General features: G+C 32.1%; 1 protein-coding gene across 1 annotated transcript in view; it reads right to left on the bottom strand.

Annotated features, from left to right (window-relative positions):
- Window positions 1-17,483, bottom strand: part of Pds5b (PDS5 cohesin associated factor B) — a 193,955-nt gene that overhangs the window by 50,975 nt on the left and 125,497 nt on the right. Inside the window, 2 exon segments of the mRNA XM_047552945.1 lie at window positions 11,805-11,965; window positions 14,559-14,664. Coding sequence (XP_047408901.1) covers window positions 11,805-11,965; window positions 14,559-14,664 — 267 coding nt within the window.

Raw genomic sequence — 17,483 nt, 5'->3', positions numbered from 1 at the left:
ATGGTGTAAATGAGACCGGATTTGTTCTCTTGACTTAGCCAGAAAACAAACTACATATGTTACAGGTTTCAGGCACTAGACAATAGGCAGCAGATCCTTATAAGATGGCAAAAAATACTACATCTTCCCCAGCTTACTCCACAGAGACAGTTCCCAAGCCACAGTACAAGAAGTAACCAAAGCCAGGTTTAGTGGCACACACATATAATCCCAGCTATTCAGGAGGCTGAGGCAGGAGGATGGCAAGTTGAGGCCAGTCTCTACAACCCAGCGGAACCAGTCTTAAAATGAAAAACAAAAAGGGCTGAGGATACAGCACAATGGTAAAAGTGTCCCTCAGTTCAACCGCCTATTCCAAAATAAGAATAACAATAATAATTTTTTAAAAAGGAGTAACCCAAATAAAGTTTGAATTGAAATTCAGTCTTCTATCTGAAATTTAGAAAGATGAAGGTAGCTCTGATTTCAAGAGTAAGCTATCAAAGAGCAAGAAGCTACAAAAGAAGACAGTATGAGTTGCAGGGATCCAAGTTTTGAGCTGGAAAATGATCCATGATATATATGAGAAAAAAAATTACTCAAGACTACAAAAGGATGCTGGAATGTAGTAGGACAGAAAATCCCCATCCCCAACCCAAAAGAGATCTGAAAGCTGAAGGACTATCAGCCCCTGGAAAGAGGAGTGGGAACAAAGGTAGACATTAGAAGGGTGGGTGAACATGATCAAAGCATGGTATACATATGCATGGAAATATCACAAAGAATTCCATTAATTTATACATAACATGTTAATAATTATAATCTGTAAAAAGTAATCCAAAAAAAGAATATTTCCTCAACACAGTGCTGGTAGCTAATTTCTACCACCAACAGCAGAAAGAACACTATTATAAATTAACTGTGATAAAAATTAATCAACAAAAACAGACTCAGAAATGGCTCAGGTATGGTATTACAAATACATAAAAACATCACTTATAAATATGTTCAAAGAAATATACTCCATATGCTCAAGGAAGAAGAATATGAACATAGGGATAGAAATAAAATATATGAGACTTAAATAGAATTAGTAAACATAAAAAATACAATATTTTAAGTAAAAAAATACATGCATGGGATAAAAAAAGATTATACGCTGCAGAAGAAAAGATGTGAACTGAGGATGTAGCAACAGAAACAATCAAAATTAAGTAAGGCCAGGTATGGCAGCACACGCTTGTAATCCCAGCAACTCAGGAGGTCAAGGCAGGAGGATCACAAACTCAAAGACTTCCTCAGAAAATTAGTGAGGCGCTAAGCACCTTAGCAAGACCCTGTCTCAAAATTGAAAAGATTTTTAAGGTGGCAGGGTAGGGGGGGCTAGAGATGTATTTCAGTGATTTATCAGCAACCCCTGGATTCAATCCCCAGTGTAATAAATAAATAAATAAATACAGAAAAAAGTAAGAACAGAGCATTTGCAACCTACAAAATGACATTAAATAATCAAAAATATATATAACTGGAGACACAGAAAACAAAGAGGGGGAAAAATAAAGAAAATATTTGAAGAAATAACAGAAATTTTTCAAAATCTGATGGAAATCTACAGATTCAAGAATATCAATAAACTTCAGGCAGAAAAAAACTAAAGCATTCCATGGCTTATCAGTATCCATTTGATAAATCAGTGATAAACAGAGTATCTTAAAAACAGTCAGTGTAAGTGAGAGACATTAGATACAGATGGAACAAGAGGTGGAAGAACACTTTTCAATAGCAACTATATAATCCAGAAGCTAATGGAGTGGCATCTTTTAGGTACTAAATGAAAAGAACTGTCAATCTAAAATTTTATTCCTAGCAAAAGCATCTTTCAATACTATAAAGACAGACTTTTTCAGACAGAAAGACAGACAGACAGAGAGAGAGAATATTCACCATAAGCAGAACTACACTAAAAGAAATATTAAAGAGTTCTTTAAGAAGAAAAATGATATCAGATAAAACAATGGAAAGACATTTAAAACATGAATGACAGAAATGGTAAATTAAATGTGTAAAATTTTTTTTTCATTATTAAATGAAAACACTAAACTGTCCAGAGAAAAAATATATTGAAGAGTTTATAATACATCAAAGTAAAATATAGTCATTACTTGGCATCTGCAAAGGATTGATCCCAAGTATACCAAAATCTATGGATGCTCACAAAGAATGGCATAATATTTGCATATAACCTGTGTACATCTTTAAATCATCTCTAGATTACTTATAATAATACACTGCAAATGCAACGTAAATAATTGCTATGCTGAATTATTTAGAGAAACAATGACAAGAAAAAGTGCACATTTGGTACAGGTGCAATTTTTTGTTCCAAATTTTTTTGTCTATAGTCACTTGAATATACAGATGAAGAACCCATAGATACAAAGTGCCTACTGTATAAAACAGCAAAAGCATAAAAGTCTTGAGAGGAAGTACACTGATAAAAAGTTTTTATAACATTCATTGAGTAGCATAATTGTATTTGAATGCAGATGAGCCAATGGTGGAGATAATAAAATAACAGTTCCAAGAAAAGCAAAAAAAAAAAAAGCAAAGTAATGCAGAAAAGACAAAAACATCAAGATGGTAGACTTAAATCTGATGATATCAGTAATTATATTAAATGTAGATGGTCTGAATAGTCTAATTGAAAGACCATTGTCAAACTGGACTAAAAGCAATCAAGTTAAAAACAAAAAAAGTAAGTAATGACAATAAAAATACCTAATTAGGATATTTTTAAAAATCCACTTTAAATACGAAGTCCCAGGAAGAATTAAGAATTTTTTAAAAATTGAAAATAATATGCCATATGAACACTAATATAAAAGAAAGTAGCAATGGCTCTCCTATTCTCAAAGAAAATTAGCAGAACAAGATGATGACCAAAGTTAAAAGGAGATACGTTTCATAACAACAGCCTGTGGAGAATCAGGCACAGTGAGGATGAGTGGGAATGGATGGGAATTTAGTAATATCTAGCATAATTATATACACATTTAACTCTTATTTTTAGCAACCACTCAAAGATAACTGTCAAAAACCACAAAAGATACATGCAAAAGGCACATTGTAGTATTATATATAATACTGGAAACAACCCAAATGTCCACAAATAAGGAACTGGTTAAAATAAACAAAGACATATCCACAAAACAAATGAGGATCTCTCTATATTTAAATATGGAACCACCTCCAGTATATGTAGATAAAGAAAAGAAAGGTAGAAGTGTGTGTATGTTATAATTTATTAATCAAAAGGGGTATGTGAATACATATTTTCATCTACAGGAAAGAAAGAACTAGAATGGAGAATTATGCGATAGTAGATAGACTTCATAGATTATATCTTGCTTCTTTAGATGTTTTTATAAAGATAATATGTCACATATTATAAAAATGAAGTTAAATTTTAATTTTAATTTTTTTTTTTTTTTTTGGTGGTGCTGGGGATTGAACTCAGGGCCTTGTGCTTGCTAGGCAAGCACTCTACCAACTGAGCTATATCCCCAGGCCCAAAGTTAAATTTTAAAAGAGCAACATCTTAAAAAATAAAATAAGACAGGTTCAGTGGTGCGTGCCTGTAATCCCAGGGACTCCAGTGGCTAAAGCAGGAGGATTACAAGTTCAAACCAGGCACAGCAACTTAGCAAGACACTGTCTCAAAATGAAAAATTAAAAAAGGGCTGGGGATTTGTCTTGGCCTGGGTTAAATCCTTGGTACCAAAAAATAAATTACATAAATGAATCAAAGTAAGTATCCATGTAGTGGCATAACTACCCCAAAAAAGTATTATTCCAAGTAACTTTAAAACACAGAAATTTGAATGCAGATCTCTAATGTGATATACCCCACATACAAAGAGAACAACCTAAACAAGTAAACAAATGTTTTCTAGGTATCAAATTGGTGGTACTATTGCTATGCTGAGACTGGTATAAATAGAATATGAGATAAAGCAAGAGTTAGTATGTAACAGTTTTATCCTATGCCACTTCCACACGGGAAAAAGAAAAACAAACATAAAATTGAAGAGGGTCAGTAAAAACCCTATAGTGTTAAAATATGAAATAGAAGAATCATTATACACACACAATGCATTTTACCTTTCAGAACACTTTTCGTAAACTATGTCTTACGAATTTTCCTGGAACCACATCACACATATTAGCAATTAGTGCCTATAGGACTCACATTCTGATTTCTTAATGCTATTCCCATGAAAAGGAACCTGGTCTCCTTAGAAAAAAGATCAATTACAGGTCTGGGTTAGGCATGTACTAGATGGGCCTGGAATATCCTGTCATACCAAATAGTAAAGCAATTACAAGAGATAGTAAGAAATTACAAAGACTACTGGATTGTTCAAAAGGATCCAGAGCCAACTTGAACAGACTCCCAGGGTTATAGCTACGACAATTTGGGCATTGATCAATGTGATCATTGGAACTGACTGAAACATCTGTAAATTCATGAGTTTAGAATGATACAGTTTTAAAAAAACCAACATTTCTGGTCATCTTTGGAGGACATTAGTAAACATATTTTTTATTTTGAACACTATTAAATAACCTAAAAGAATAAATCATTTACCCTGCCTTTCTTAAACAAATGCAACACTAAAAATCAAAACATAGATAAGAGTTCCTTTGTAAAAAAGTATTCAACTAACAAGTGAAGAAGGAAAGACAATAAGAATATTATCACTGACTACCAAGTATCAACAGATAACAAACATAAAAGAGGGACAGTCAGATACTGTAATAGGAAAGCCTGTTAATTTTATAAAATAATCCTGTAACAAAAAGATTCCATAATTCAATCAAAGGAACCATAATTCAATCAGGTCTCTGGATTCAACCATCCCTTAAAGAAATAAAGAGACCTATTATTTTATGCCTAAGGGATACAACTAGCAAAATCTCAGTACACAGGATACTCTGGTTTCTTCTTCATCAAACACACTGCAAGGAGAGAGGGAAAGCTGGAGAGGGGGCCTATAGGAGACAAGAGAACTGAAAGGCACAAATAATGTATAGATCATGCTTATATTCTGAATCAAAGAAACTTCAAAAAATTACTACATTTTTGGAAAAAATCAATTGGAATTATCAACATTAATTAGCATTAATTTTGTGATAAGCATGTATAGATGAAATGACATGTCTGCATTTGACTTCCAAATATAAGGAGAATAGAGTAAGTAGATGAAGGCCCAGATAAATTAAAATTGGTTTTAATTAATTTATTGTTAAAGCTGGTTGGTGGATATGTGGGAATTTATCTCTACTATATATTTATTTAAAAAATTTAAATCTGAGAAAAATTAAGTTTCTATAAAATGCTCACCTTTTACTCTATAGTTTTTTTTGGTTTCTTTGAGACATAAAAAATAATTATTCTGGGGTTACTTTAGTTAACTCAACTCCCCAGATAGACCTACGATGAGTCAAATTTGACAAAACCAAACAAGCATCCATATCTTTTCTCAGTAATAAAGAAAAAAAAAATCATAGATCACAAAACTAATAAGCAACTTTATTTGGGATTTTTTTAAAAAGATGATTACGTGAAACTTCAAGTGGGTACAATGTTTTGCATACTCATTTTACAGAAAACAAAACAATGAACATAAGGAAGAAAAACAATTTCATGAATTCTGAAGTACTAAGCAGACCTTAGAAATAAATAAAAAGCAAATAAAGCAGCTATCTCTACCTTCTTTCCTTTCCTTATTAGAAGAAATTCTTTATTCCTATTAATTTTCTTTCCTCAAATTCATAATTTTTTTCCTATTGATAATCATACACATGTAGAAAATACCAAAAAAAACTGAAAAATACATTAAAAGCATGAATAAAAATCCCTGAAAATTCCAATATCCTGAAATACTCAACGTCTTTTTGAATGTGACATATTTATTATACATATACATTAAATGAGAACATAAAATGAACAATTCAGATACATTTTTCACCTAACAATGTTGCATAGACCTTTCTATGTAAAATTTTGCTTAACATTAACCTTCCCATGTCAGATATTAACAGCCAAATAGCTCTTTAGTGTATGACTATACCACAACTAATATAACTAATATAACCAGTCTTATACTAATGAGCATTTATATTAAAACTCAACAATACCATGAACATTCCTGAACTAGATATTCACACACTATCTCTGAACTTTAAATCTATCTTCTTATAACCTGCTCTGAGACTGTGGAGCTATAAATCCACATACCCCAGACTACCCTGAGAGCTGGCTTCTTGTTAGTGTCCTCCAAAGAGACACTAAAGCTTCTTTAGACATTCTGAGTAGCAGTTTCACTGCTCCCAGCAACACACCGGCTCATCACACCTTGCAGGCAGGTAAGCAATACTGACACAGCTCCTCTACTTCTTCCCAGCCCTATGTAGTAGTTACCTCGAGCCATTCTTAGCTCTGGGTTACCAATACAATTTTTTGATCTTTTACCCTCCACATACTTGGATTAATTTGTTTTTGTTTAAAATACCTAGTATAGTTTCTGTTTGTCTGATAGGATTCTGGTCCACATAACGGGCATCTTTCCCAATTATCTCCAGGATAAGTTCCTAAAAGTGCAATTGCAGAAGACTACCCACGTTTTAAGCCTGAAGGCATTACCCACATTACCAACCCAGAATGGCTGCATCAATATATATTCCTGTTCTAGTAAGGAGAACATCACCAGAATGCTAGCTAAAGCTGGATTATCATACAATTGTTTTTATTTGTATTTTCATGAATTGGAAGGCTGAAAAGATCTTCTGTTCTTCCATGTGCTAATATTCCACTGTGAGACTTGTGTTTGTTACTCCTTCATTAAGAGTTTTTATAAATTGGAGAAATTGAGCCTTAATTTTATGATTTCACCTTAGTGTCCCCTCCCCCACAAACAAAAAACCTATAAAAACATATACTATAGAAAAAACCTACAGAAACATACTTTTAGTTCTCATTTTATGTATTTAAAATCTTAGATAAATTAAGAATTTAGCTGTGATTCATCTGAATATATGTAAAATCAAGGAAAACACACTAGATTCATTTTTATTGTAAAAACAGCTTGACAGTTATTTACTGGGTAACCTAACTTTTCCTGACCAATATTATTTATACTGAGGTGTATTCATTATGTTATAAAGATATTTATTCCTATAAGATTAAATTCAGTTAGTAGTAGCCTGATTTTTGTTTTTAAATCAGAAGCACTTTCAGCATCTATTAAAATTATTTATGGTATCCCCTTTTCCCTACTTATACAATAAATTATAAACATGAATATGAAGCTTAATACCAACCCACTTGGAATTCTGAGATTTAATCACATCTGGTCACAATATATTCTTATTTTACTATAGTAAGACTCTTTTTGCTAACATTCCACTTATACAGAAATCACATTAGTAAGCTTTGTCTTAGCTTTCTTTTATGAAAATTTACTTCATGAGGTTTTAGCACCCATGTTAGTTATCCAGGCTTTAAAGAATGAGCGCTTTTCTTTTTTAATCCCATACTCTGAGCAATTAAAAAGAATCAGAATTCCTGATTTCTCACAGACTTGAAATAAAATCTCTCTCTCTCCCTCTCTTAACAACTTTTTCAGATGCTTTCATTACAGAATTATTTTCTCTATTTCTTTTATAATTACAGTCTATTAGGGTTTTTTCCCCCTCTTGAGCCAATCTTACTTCTTCATATCATCCTTTAACAAAAGAAAAAGATAATACAGGTTTTCAAATGTATGTTCATAGCCATGTTGAAAGTTAAATATTCAAGAGTATTTGTGCAAGATATATGTAAAAAAGAAGAAAACAAAAGCCAAATTTAATGGCACATGCAAAACTGAATTAAAAGGGGAAAGGCATGTAAGTGGATAGAAGTGATCTCATAACAAAAAAAGGGGTAATACATTTTCAGAGTCCTCTATACGTCAAGATGCTTTTCATTTACCCTTACTTAAACACAACTTAGGATGGCTAGGGAATTCTTCCGTTATATTACTGTTTTCTTCAAAACTCTCCAGGTGTTAAATTAGTGATTTTACAAATACTATGTGGTTGAAAAGAAGTCAATCTCATTACCTTTTGCTGTCCATGACCTGTTTTTTCTTGATTTCTCATCTCTGTAATCCCCCCCAAATTCATCAAATTATTCCAGGTTAATTCTTAAAAGTTTATACCAGATTAATTCTAAAAAGTTTATTATTACCATTATGATTGTTGGTGGAATTTTCTTGAATATTTTCACTTCTCATTATTCAGCTTTCTTCTCCAGAAAAAATGATGGTTTTTCACTACCTGCAATTCATTCTCTTCAACTGCCTTCATTTTCTGACCATTTTCTCCACATTCTACACAACTTCCTCATGCCCAATTTTTTCCATATTGTTTATTCTACTCCATGCTAGTTATAAAATTATATAATTCAAACATATTTCAACTCCTTATCCTCAGTTTCTTTCCCTTTATTTTCTTATTTTTCTTCTATTTTTTTTCCAGATGACAATTGTTTAACTTTCTTTACAGTTTAAATCAACTAAAATTTTATTTTTATCTAGAAAAACTCAATTTTCTAAATAATACTTATCAACAATCTCATGAATACTAAAATATTTACAAAGACTTTGTATTAGCTAATTTGTATTCTGTTAATTATTTGGGGAGTAAGAAAATTGTTTCTAGTTATGACATTTAAACAAAAGTTTCTCTCTGAAAACTAGACACTGAATACATCTCTAAAAATTTAACATCAAGGTGTAAGGATGTAGCTTAGTAGTAGAGCACTTCCCTAGCATGTGCAAGGTCCTGGGTTTCATCCCCAGTACCAGAAAAAAATAATGCCAACACTCCCACTCCGGCTATAATGATTTAATTGGCTAAATAGCACAGGAGGAAGTCAGAACTGTAAATATTGAGCCCTTGTCTCTTACATAATTTCTCTCTCGCATCTGTAAAAAAGGACAAGGAATCCCAGCAACTTCAAAGCTGAAGCAGGAGAATGGCAAGTTCAAGGCCAGCCTCAGCAATTTAATAAGACCCTCAGTAACTCGGCAAGACACTGTCTCAAATAAAAAGTAAAAAGGGCTAGGGATGTAGCTCAGTGTTACAGTGCTCCTGGCCTTAAAAGGATGACAACCAGTTCCATTTGGAATATGGGTATATTATATGCTATAAAAGGCTCTTAAGTTTTCCCACATTTGCCTACTTTGGGGTGATTCAAACTCCTGAGAGAAAGGCTGAGTCAGAAGAGAACACCATAATTCACCACCCATTTGTTTTGTGGGTGAGCGCATAATTTTCTTTTCCTGTGAAGTAAATAATATTTCCTTCATAATTCTCTTCTTGTCTCACCTTGGATCATTATTCTTCCAACTGAGAGCAATAGACTGACCTAAGAAAAAATGGTTACAATGCCTCTTCTGTATGAATATTACAGTTAAAAACCAGGTTTTCCTTATTTCTCTCAAAGCCTGTCTCTACCTTACACTCTTCCTTCTAAATTAGCAAATAATATAATACCTACTATCCATTGCCTTATATACCTGATTCAGGCTATGTATTATTTGCCAACATTCTCACATTTAATTTAGCTTACACAGTATATCTGGTGTCAGTTCTTTCCAATTTGTGGTACACTCTAAATATATTTTCCCTCTGGTTCTTTTAAATTGCTTTGGTCAATTCAAGAGAAGATAATTTAATGAACATTCACATACTCATCATGTTTTCTCAAAATAAACTCACCCAATTTAATAATTCAGAAACACAAAATGTTCATATTTTGTCTCCTGGAAGGCATATACTATAAATTACCGAGAACAGTGTATATGCACAGCAAGTTAATTCTCCTCATGAGAGACATCTCAAATATACTAAACATATAAACCAAGTTATTTTGAGTGTTTCAGTTCCATATTAAAGCAGCCTATTTTAAAATGCCCTTGAGTATTTTAAAATGTCATCTTTTCAACTTTGTTCTTTTAGTTCTCTTAAAAATACATCAATGTTTTTTTGTTTTGTTGTTTTTTTCTGAGTACTGAGGATTAATCCCAGAGGCACTTTACTACTGAGCTACATTCCCATTTATTTTTTTATTTTAAGATAGGGTCTCCCTGAGTTGCTGATTCTGGCCTCAAACTTGCAGTTCTCCTGCCTCAGCCTTCTCAGTCACTGGGATTACAAGGGTGTGCCACTGCACCCAGCTCAAACAATGTTTCTTTAAAACACAAAAGATACTAAGAAAGACAATCTAGAATAAAGATAAAATAAACCTCCAATGAATAAATAAAATAAAACTTGTTGAAAGTTCTAATTAAGAAAGGAACTGTGTCGGGGCTGGGGTTATGGCTCAATGGTAGAGAGCTCGCCTAACGGGTGGAGCGCTGGGTTCAATTCTCGGCACCACATAAAATAAAATGAGGGTGTTGTGTCCACCTACAACTAAAAAAAAAAAAAAAAAAAAAAGAAAGGAACTGTGCCATAATGGTTATGTTTCTGTAGGCATAGAGTCAAAAAATATCTAAATATAATCATGCCCCTGCCCTTGCTAGTTATATAACCTAGAACCATTTGCCTCGCCAAACATTAGACTCCTCACTTGGAAGATTAAGAAAATAATCATACTTCACTGAATTATTACAAATTTCAAATGAGACTGTATATTAGATAGGAATTTAGTATATGGTACATATTGTGGGTGTAGGGGTGTGGGTGTCAAACTCTATCTCTGATCTGACTAGAAAAGTCACCCTGCCATTCCATAGGAATGAACTCACTTAAAAATTAATAAGGCAGTTCCAAACATTAAGATTTTTCCATCTTACTGCAGAGACAATTATTAGAAAATTCTGATATATTTCAATTACCATTTAAATAATGCCTCTGTCCTATATTTATTAGCAGTTTCTAGGATTAAATTCGCAGAAAAGAAAGGAATAACAAAATTTATACCTCACTCTAAGAGCTACCTGTGCCAACGGTCTTTCTGAGGAAAGGGGCAACAGGCATTTCTTCTTCATGTAGAAGCATACTACCCCAACCACAACTAACTAGTATAGTGGCTATGCCAGAAGTAATGAGGAAGAGGTGAAACTAACCATTTATGACTGGCAATATCAGGACCGCCTAGTAAATCTTCTCTCCAAAAACATGAGAGATGCATACAGAGAAAAAAGAAGTGACACAGAGGAATTGAACACTTACTCTTTTGGGCTACTACAGAATCTTGAACAATGATCAACCACTATTAGGCCTAGGAGAGCAACTCAAATTATACTCATTGGAAATACTAGAATATGGAAAATATTAGACTGCTGATGAAATGAGTATTAGAAGCTTCCCTATATCCCTATGTCAAGTAAAACACAGCTTATAAAAATGTTGACCCAGTAGTATGCTTAATCACAGAGGAAAGTAAAGAGTCCTGCTGAAATTTCTCCCTCTACTTTAAATTCAAGTGAATTGTTTACCCTATGCTATAGTATGCCAGGGGCTGTCTTACTATAAAATTTTGTTCATCAAAATCTTTAAGTAAAACTAGTGTTTCATAAAGATGTGACATGTCTTCCATTTTCATTAATCTTCTAAAATATCAATCAGTGTTTTCTCCCGGGAAAGGAGAATCATCACTAAACAGTATAGATTAAGGTAACCTGACAATTTTCTTCCCAAAACTTGAAAGATTCCAATTAGTGCTTAAGCACAATATGCCTAAAATATTTATCAGAATAAGTTTAACTCACGATCTAATGTGTGGGAAATCCTCTTCAATTTTGCTTCCTGTATTTTTGAAAATTTGCAGTGCAGCTTCTGCTACTTTTTCATCATCCATTTTAAGACAAGCCAGAAGTGATTCAAATGTTTCAGCAGAATGGAATGAGATAGGATGTGTAAATGAGAGGACCTAGAAAATGAGTCATAAATATTATTTGTAAAACCTTTTCATCCTTACAATGTAAATCCAAAATATTGCATGTAAGATATAGTACAAATCAAATCAGTACAAAAATAATTATGCTAACAAGAAACAGCACTATAAAATGTTAAAAACATACACATAATGTTAAACATATATATATATAAATGCACACACACACACACACACACACACATGCACACACATAAATATAAACGTTCCTATGTAGGAAGAATGCATGAAATGTAAAAATTATTTCTTCCAAAATTAAATTACATGTAATATAATTCTAGTCAAAAGAACTTGATTTTGATTACCGTGTAGGGTTATTTGGGTGTGGTGGTGAGGGCAGGGGAAAAAAAGTGACATAAAAAGAATTTGATGAAGTATCTCCATTCTTCTAAATAAAGAATTAGAAGGGACTATTTAAGAACATTAGAAAAAAGTAAATTAGGGAAAGGTTAAAAACTCTTACCAGATAGTAAAAGATACTATAAAGTAACAATAACCAAATTAACCTAGTAATTACACTGAAAAAAATCATGAAACAGAAGCAAAGCAACAAAAAGATCCCAGCATATATTAGAACCAACACTACCTAAATTAGATTATAAAAAAGGCAATAGAAAATAAATGAAAATAATCCTGAGAAAATTGCATAAGTACAGGGAGAAAATCAAATTAGACGTACATCCCCCAGAAACACTTTCAAAATAAATTTCAGATGGGTTATGTTTAAGAGTTTAAAAAACAAAAACAATAAAAACTCTCCAAACATGATAGGATTTTTTAGAGTAGGAAAAACAGAGACTCAAAAGTAGAATGTAAAAAGAAAACCACAAGCAGCAGAAAACTGTACTACATACAATGCCATACTTGCAAGATTTGTGAATAATCAAATTAAACAATGTTATTTAGAAATATGTAGATAAACAACTATTATAAAACTATAAAGAATAGCAAAAGAATAATGAATTCAAAATTTCAGGACAATAATATCTGGGGGATAAGAGTAGGGAGATAAAACTAATCAAGTTAGTTTTTTTGGTTTTTTTTGCAGTGCTGGGGATCGAACCCAGGGCCTTGCCGACTGAGCTATTTCCCCAGCCCTCAAGAAAGTATTTTTAACACTCAATTTGAGTAACATTCTACTTACTTTATACTGGCATTCATTACTATATTTTATAACATGTTTTATTTTTTCTTTATCAAATATTTCCCATAAAAAAAGCAAAGAAAATTAAAAGTTCATTCAAGTCAGTGTTCAAAAAACAAAAGAATGAGATGTAAACAGATATATGAATGAAGATAAAAATAATGATTTTTTGCCATAGGGAAAACACAAATGATTAATATATGGAAGGTTGGTAGACCTTAAAATAATTATGCAATTATTTGTTTTTGCTCCTCAGATTGGGAAATCTTTAAAAAATTTATAATATTTACAATATTCCATGTTTGGGAAAGTTAACAAGATGATACCCTCAAATACTATTGATGGAATTATATATGGGCACAATTTCTCAGTAAAAGGATAAGGACAAAATTTCATATATATATATATAGTATATGTATACATACACACAGAAAAAAATATATATATATATCTCCAGGAATTTCGAAAATTGATCATTCTTTTCAACCCAATAATGCCCTCCTAGTTTTCCAAAAGATCTTAATAGATAAAACTCATCTTAGTACTATGTACAAGAATAAAATTAGAAAAATCTAAGTATCCAACAAGAAAATAGTTATCACTGATACCCCTAAACTGATCACCATTTAAAATGAAAATATGCTCTGGGGATGGAGCTCAGTTGGTAGAGTGCTTGCCTCATAAGCACAAGGCCCTGGATTCAATCCCCAGCACCACACACACACACACACAAAAAAAAAAAAAAACTGTGCTTAGAAATTTAAGTACATGATTTAATTTAGTACTCCATGAGACATTGTTATCTCCAATACAGATGAGGAAACATATACAAGTAATGTATCCCCAAACACCCAGGTAGTAAACAACAGCTAAAATTGATCTGTTTTCTGACATTCTTAAACATACTATCTTTAAAAACACTACAAAAATGCTTATACTTTATGAAAGAATACAAAATTCAATATTCAGTCTAATTTCAACTATATAAACTGCATTTTTAAAAGAGTAAAAGGAAACAAAAAAATTAATGCTTATGTATGAAGGGCTTATGAATGTTTTCTTTACAGTTTTGTTTTCAGTAATGAATCAATATTGCTATAATAAGTAGTATATTTTATGTAAAGAAAAAAAAAGGAGTTTTTGGAAGAATTTGGTTCATTCTACAATAGGATTAGCACCTACTCTGCTAACTTAATGACATCTTAAATTTTAGCCCTTATTTTAATGGGATTAACACTAAGCTAGATGATAGGATTTAAACCTAAAAAATTAGAATGAAATTTCTAAATTATCTAAAACAACTGAGAAAATTTTATCGTAAGTAATAAAAACTTAAGATGCAAACCTCAATAATAAGTAATACAGGCTATGTAGCCTGTTTAATATTTATCTAATTAGGCACTTGATTTAAACAAAAATATTTACCTTAAGCAGTTCCAAACCTGCCCTGATAGCTTGATCAGTCGGAACACCCTCATCTTCATCATCTGCTGTTCCATCTATTGATTTGTTCACTTGCTTGATAAGAGCACTAAAGTATTAAAAAAAAAAAAAGATTCATTTTTTCAACTGTCATTCATTAGCAATATCTAAGAAAGCTTCCTAAGTATTATACATACATATGCCACATATACAAACTTGATATAGTTGTTGTTCAAACATTATTATAAAACAATCAACTATAATAAAATACTTTGAGCTGCTTCTTTTCAAACAGTCTTTCTGCTGGGCATGTTGGAACACACCTGTAATCCCAACTATTTGGGAGAATTGAAAGTTCAAAGCCAACCTGGGAAATTTAGCAAGATCCTGCCTGTCTCAAAATGAAAAATAAAAAAGGCTGGAGATGTGGAATACCCTTCAGTTTAATCCTAGCACATACATCTCCAAAAGAAAGATATTTTCTTGTATCCATTCAAATGAGGTCCAAACATTAATATTATTTGATTTGCTCTTGAATAATCTTATCCATGTCTTTTTTGCTATCTTTTCCACAGAAGACCTAACCCAAAACACATGAAAGATTATATTTTAATTATCCAAAATTCATTGTTAGTCCAATTAGTAGAGAAAATATACTAAAATAAAAGGGCAACATCAAGCACTTTAAAACTATTTACCAGACATAATACGACAGGCACAGTTGTTAAAGCCAGAAAGCACAGGCCTCCTACTAAAAGGTATAAAAACGCCTATGTAATTGATACAATAAAACCTCGTAAGAACATTAAAAAAAAGAGCAGCTATAGATCAAAAGGGAAACTCAATGCTTTCAAGTTTTCTTCTAAAAACAGGCTGATGTTACTTCAAAATAAACTATGTAATGAATTGACAATTACCTAAAATAATCATTCACAACTGATGGATATGTATTCTTCAAACAAAATCAAGTAACAAAAGGCCACATTAAACAGATACAAAACATATCAAATAAAATAAAATTTATTCACTGTTTCTTACTAGATAAATGTTTCTTCAAAAATACTACATACTCAAATTTAATATCAAGCCGAGTCAATTGTACCTATCACCCTTATAGGAACCTCTTAAATTTATCATCCTTTCAAGAGTATATTCCTGAGGGTATTTTCTTTTTCATCATTTTCCCTACTCTATTCTCATTATCTTCAACTACTCCAAATAAAAATCTTCAATCTGATCCATATTTTCAACAGCAAGCTGTCACGTGCCTTTAAACAAGTTAGATCTCTATGTTCACCTTATACTAAAATAAAGACCAATAATAAATTTTAATGTAAAAAGCAGAACTAGCTAATATGATTTCAAAGGCCAAAAGTAAGCCAACAGGGTACAGCTAACAGAATTATATAACTTAATATTTATTAATGTCAAACACAGGTTTAAAAGATAAACTGAGTTTTAGCCTTTTAAAAGATAGTCTTATCTTCAAATGGATGAAATTGGAGAATATCATGCTAAGTGAGATAAGCCAATCTCAAAAAACCAAAGGACAAATGATCTCGCTGATAAGTGGATGATGACACATAATGGAGGGTGGGAGGGGAGCAAGAATGGAGGAAGGAGGGACTGTATAGAGGGAAAAGAGGGGTGGGAGGGGTGGGGGGGGAGGAAAAATAACAGAATGAATCAAACATCATTAACCTATGTAAAATGTATGATCACGCAAATGGTATGCTGTTACTCCATGTACAGAAACAAGATGTATTCCATTTGTTTACAATAAAAATAAATTTAAAAAAAAACAAAGACAGTCTTAACTTATAAAATATTCTTGTAATCAGTAACAAAGACAATTCCTGAGGCCCTCATAGGAAAATAACAGGCTTTCCTCAAAGAGATCCAATTAGCCAAGAAATATTTAGGAAAAAGACTTTCAATTTTATTAAAAAATATTCAACTTTAAAATGAAGAGACTGAGGAGATTAGTTAATACTGTCAGAAAGAGTTGGACGAAATGAGCGCTGGCTGACTACTAGAAGGAACTGAAAGACTTTCTTGAGGCTATTGTACAGTGTGGTGCTTTCTATAGTCATTTTAATTTACTGCGTTTCTAACTCACAGCTCCTTCTCTATAAAATAGGAATAATAATAGTTCCTATCTCATAAAGTTAAGTAAATAAGTTATAACTTGAAAACGTTTTTAGAGTCCTCCCAGTCACATTATCCACACTAATTACTGTTACTGTTTATGTTCTAACGTATCTTCTAGATCAGTACGATCTCCTGATTGCTAAAGCCAAAGATTTATTCATAGTCTTTAGTCCCTGTCTGTCCACAGTATACCTTAACTCTGAAAACTTTCACTATCTGTTACCATGGTTACCATTGCAATAATAATTATACTTCTATAATTTCTCTATTATAAAAAACACTTTCATGGTTCTGTCCATTATCTTTTTACTTTTTCTACAGAACCTCAGTGTATCATCCATTCTCCAGGTTTCATATTAAACTCACTATTCTTTGATGTAAAAAAATTGTCACATCTAAAAAAGCAGCGCATCCTTTCTCATCTCCAACAAATTCAGCTCCCATCATTCTTTTCAAGGTATCAGTACTCTCTTCATTATCTGGACTTAAACTCTTCTATTTTTGTTTCCTTGCCTTTATTCCCTACATCCAATAAGATGACAATATCTAGGTTGCTATTTTAAAACCTCCTGCAAATAGGTTCTTTCCTTTTCATTCAACTACCATAGGGAGACAATCACAACACTGCTTAGCAGTCTTTCCCCTCCTCCTATCAACTGTAGTTCTCAAAATTCAGAGAATGAAGTAAAACTGAAGTAAAAATCTAAAGTTCAACCTTAATGGCTTTCCACAATCTGATCTAAATCTATTTTTCAAGGATCAAATCCATATTATAAT

This window comes from Sciurus carolinensis, chromosome 5 (genome assembly GCF_902686445.1).
Source record: "Sciurus carolinensis chromosome 5, mSciCar1.2, whole genome shotgun sequence".
Lineage (NCBI taxonomy): Eukaryota > Metazoa > Chordata > Mammalia > Rodentia > Sciuridae > Sciurus > Sciurus carolinensis.
Note: the sequence above shows the minus strand (reverse complement) of the source record. Positions and strands in the feature narration are given on the sequence as shown.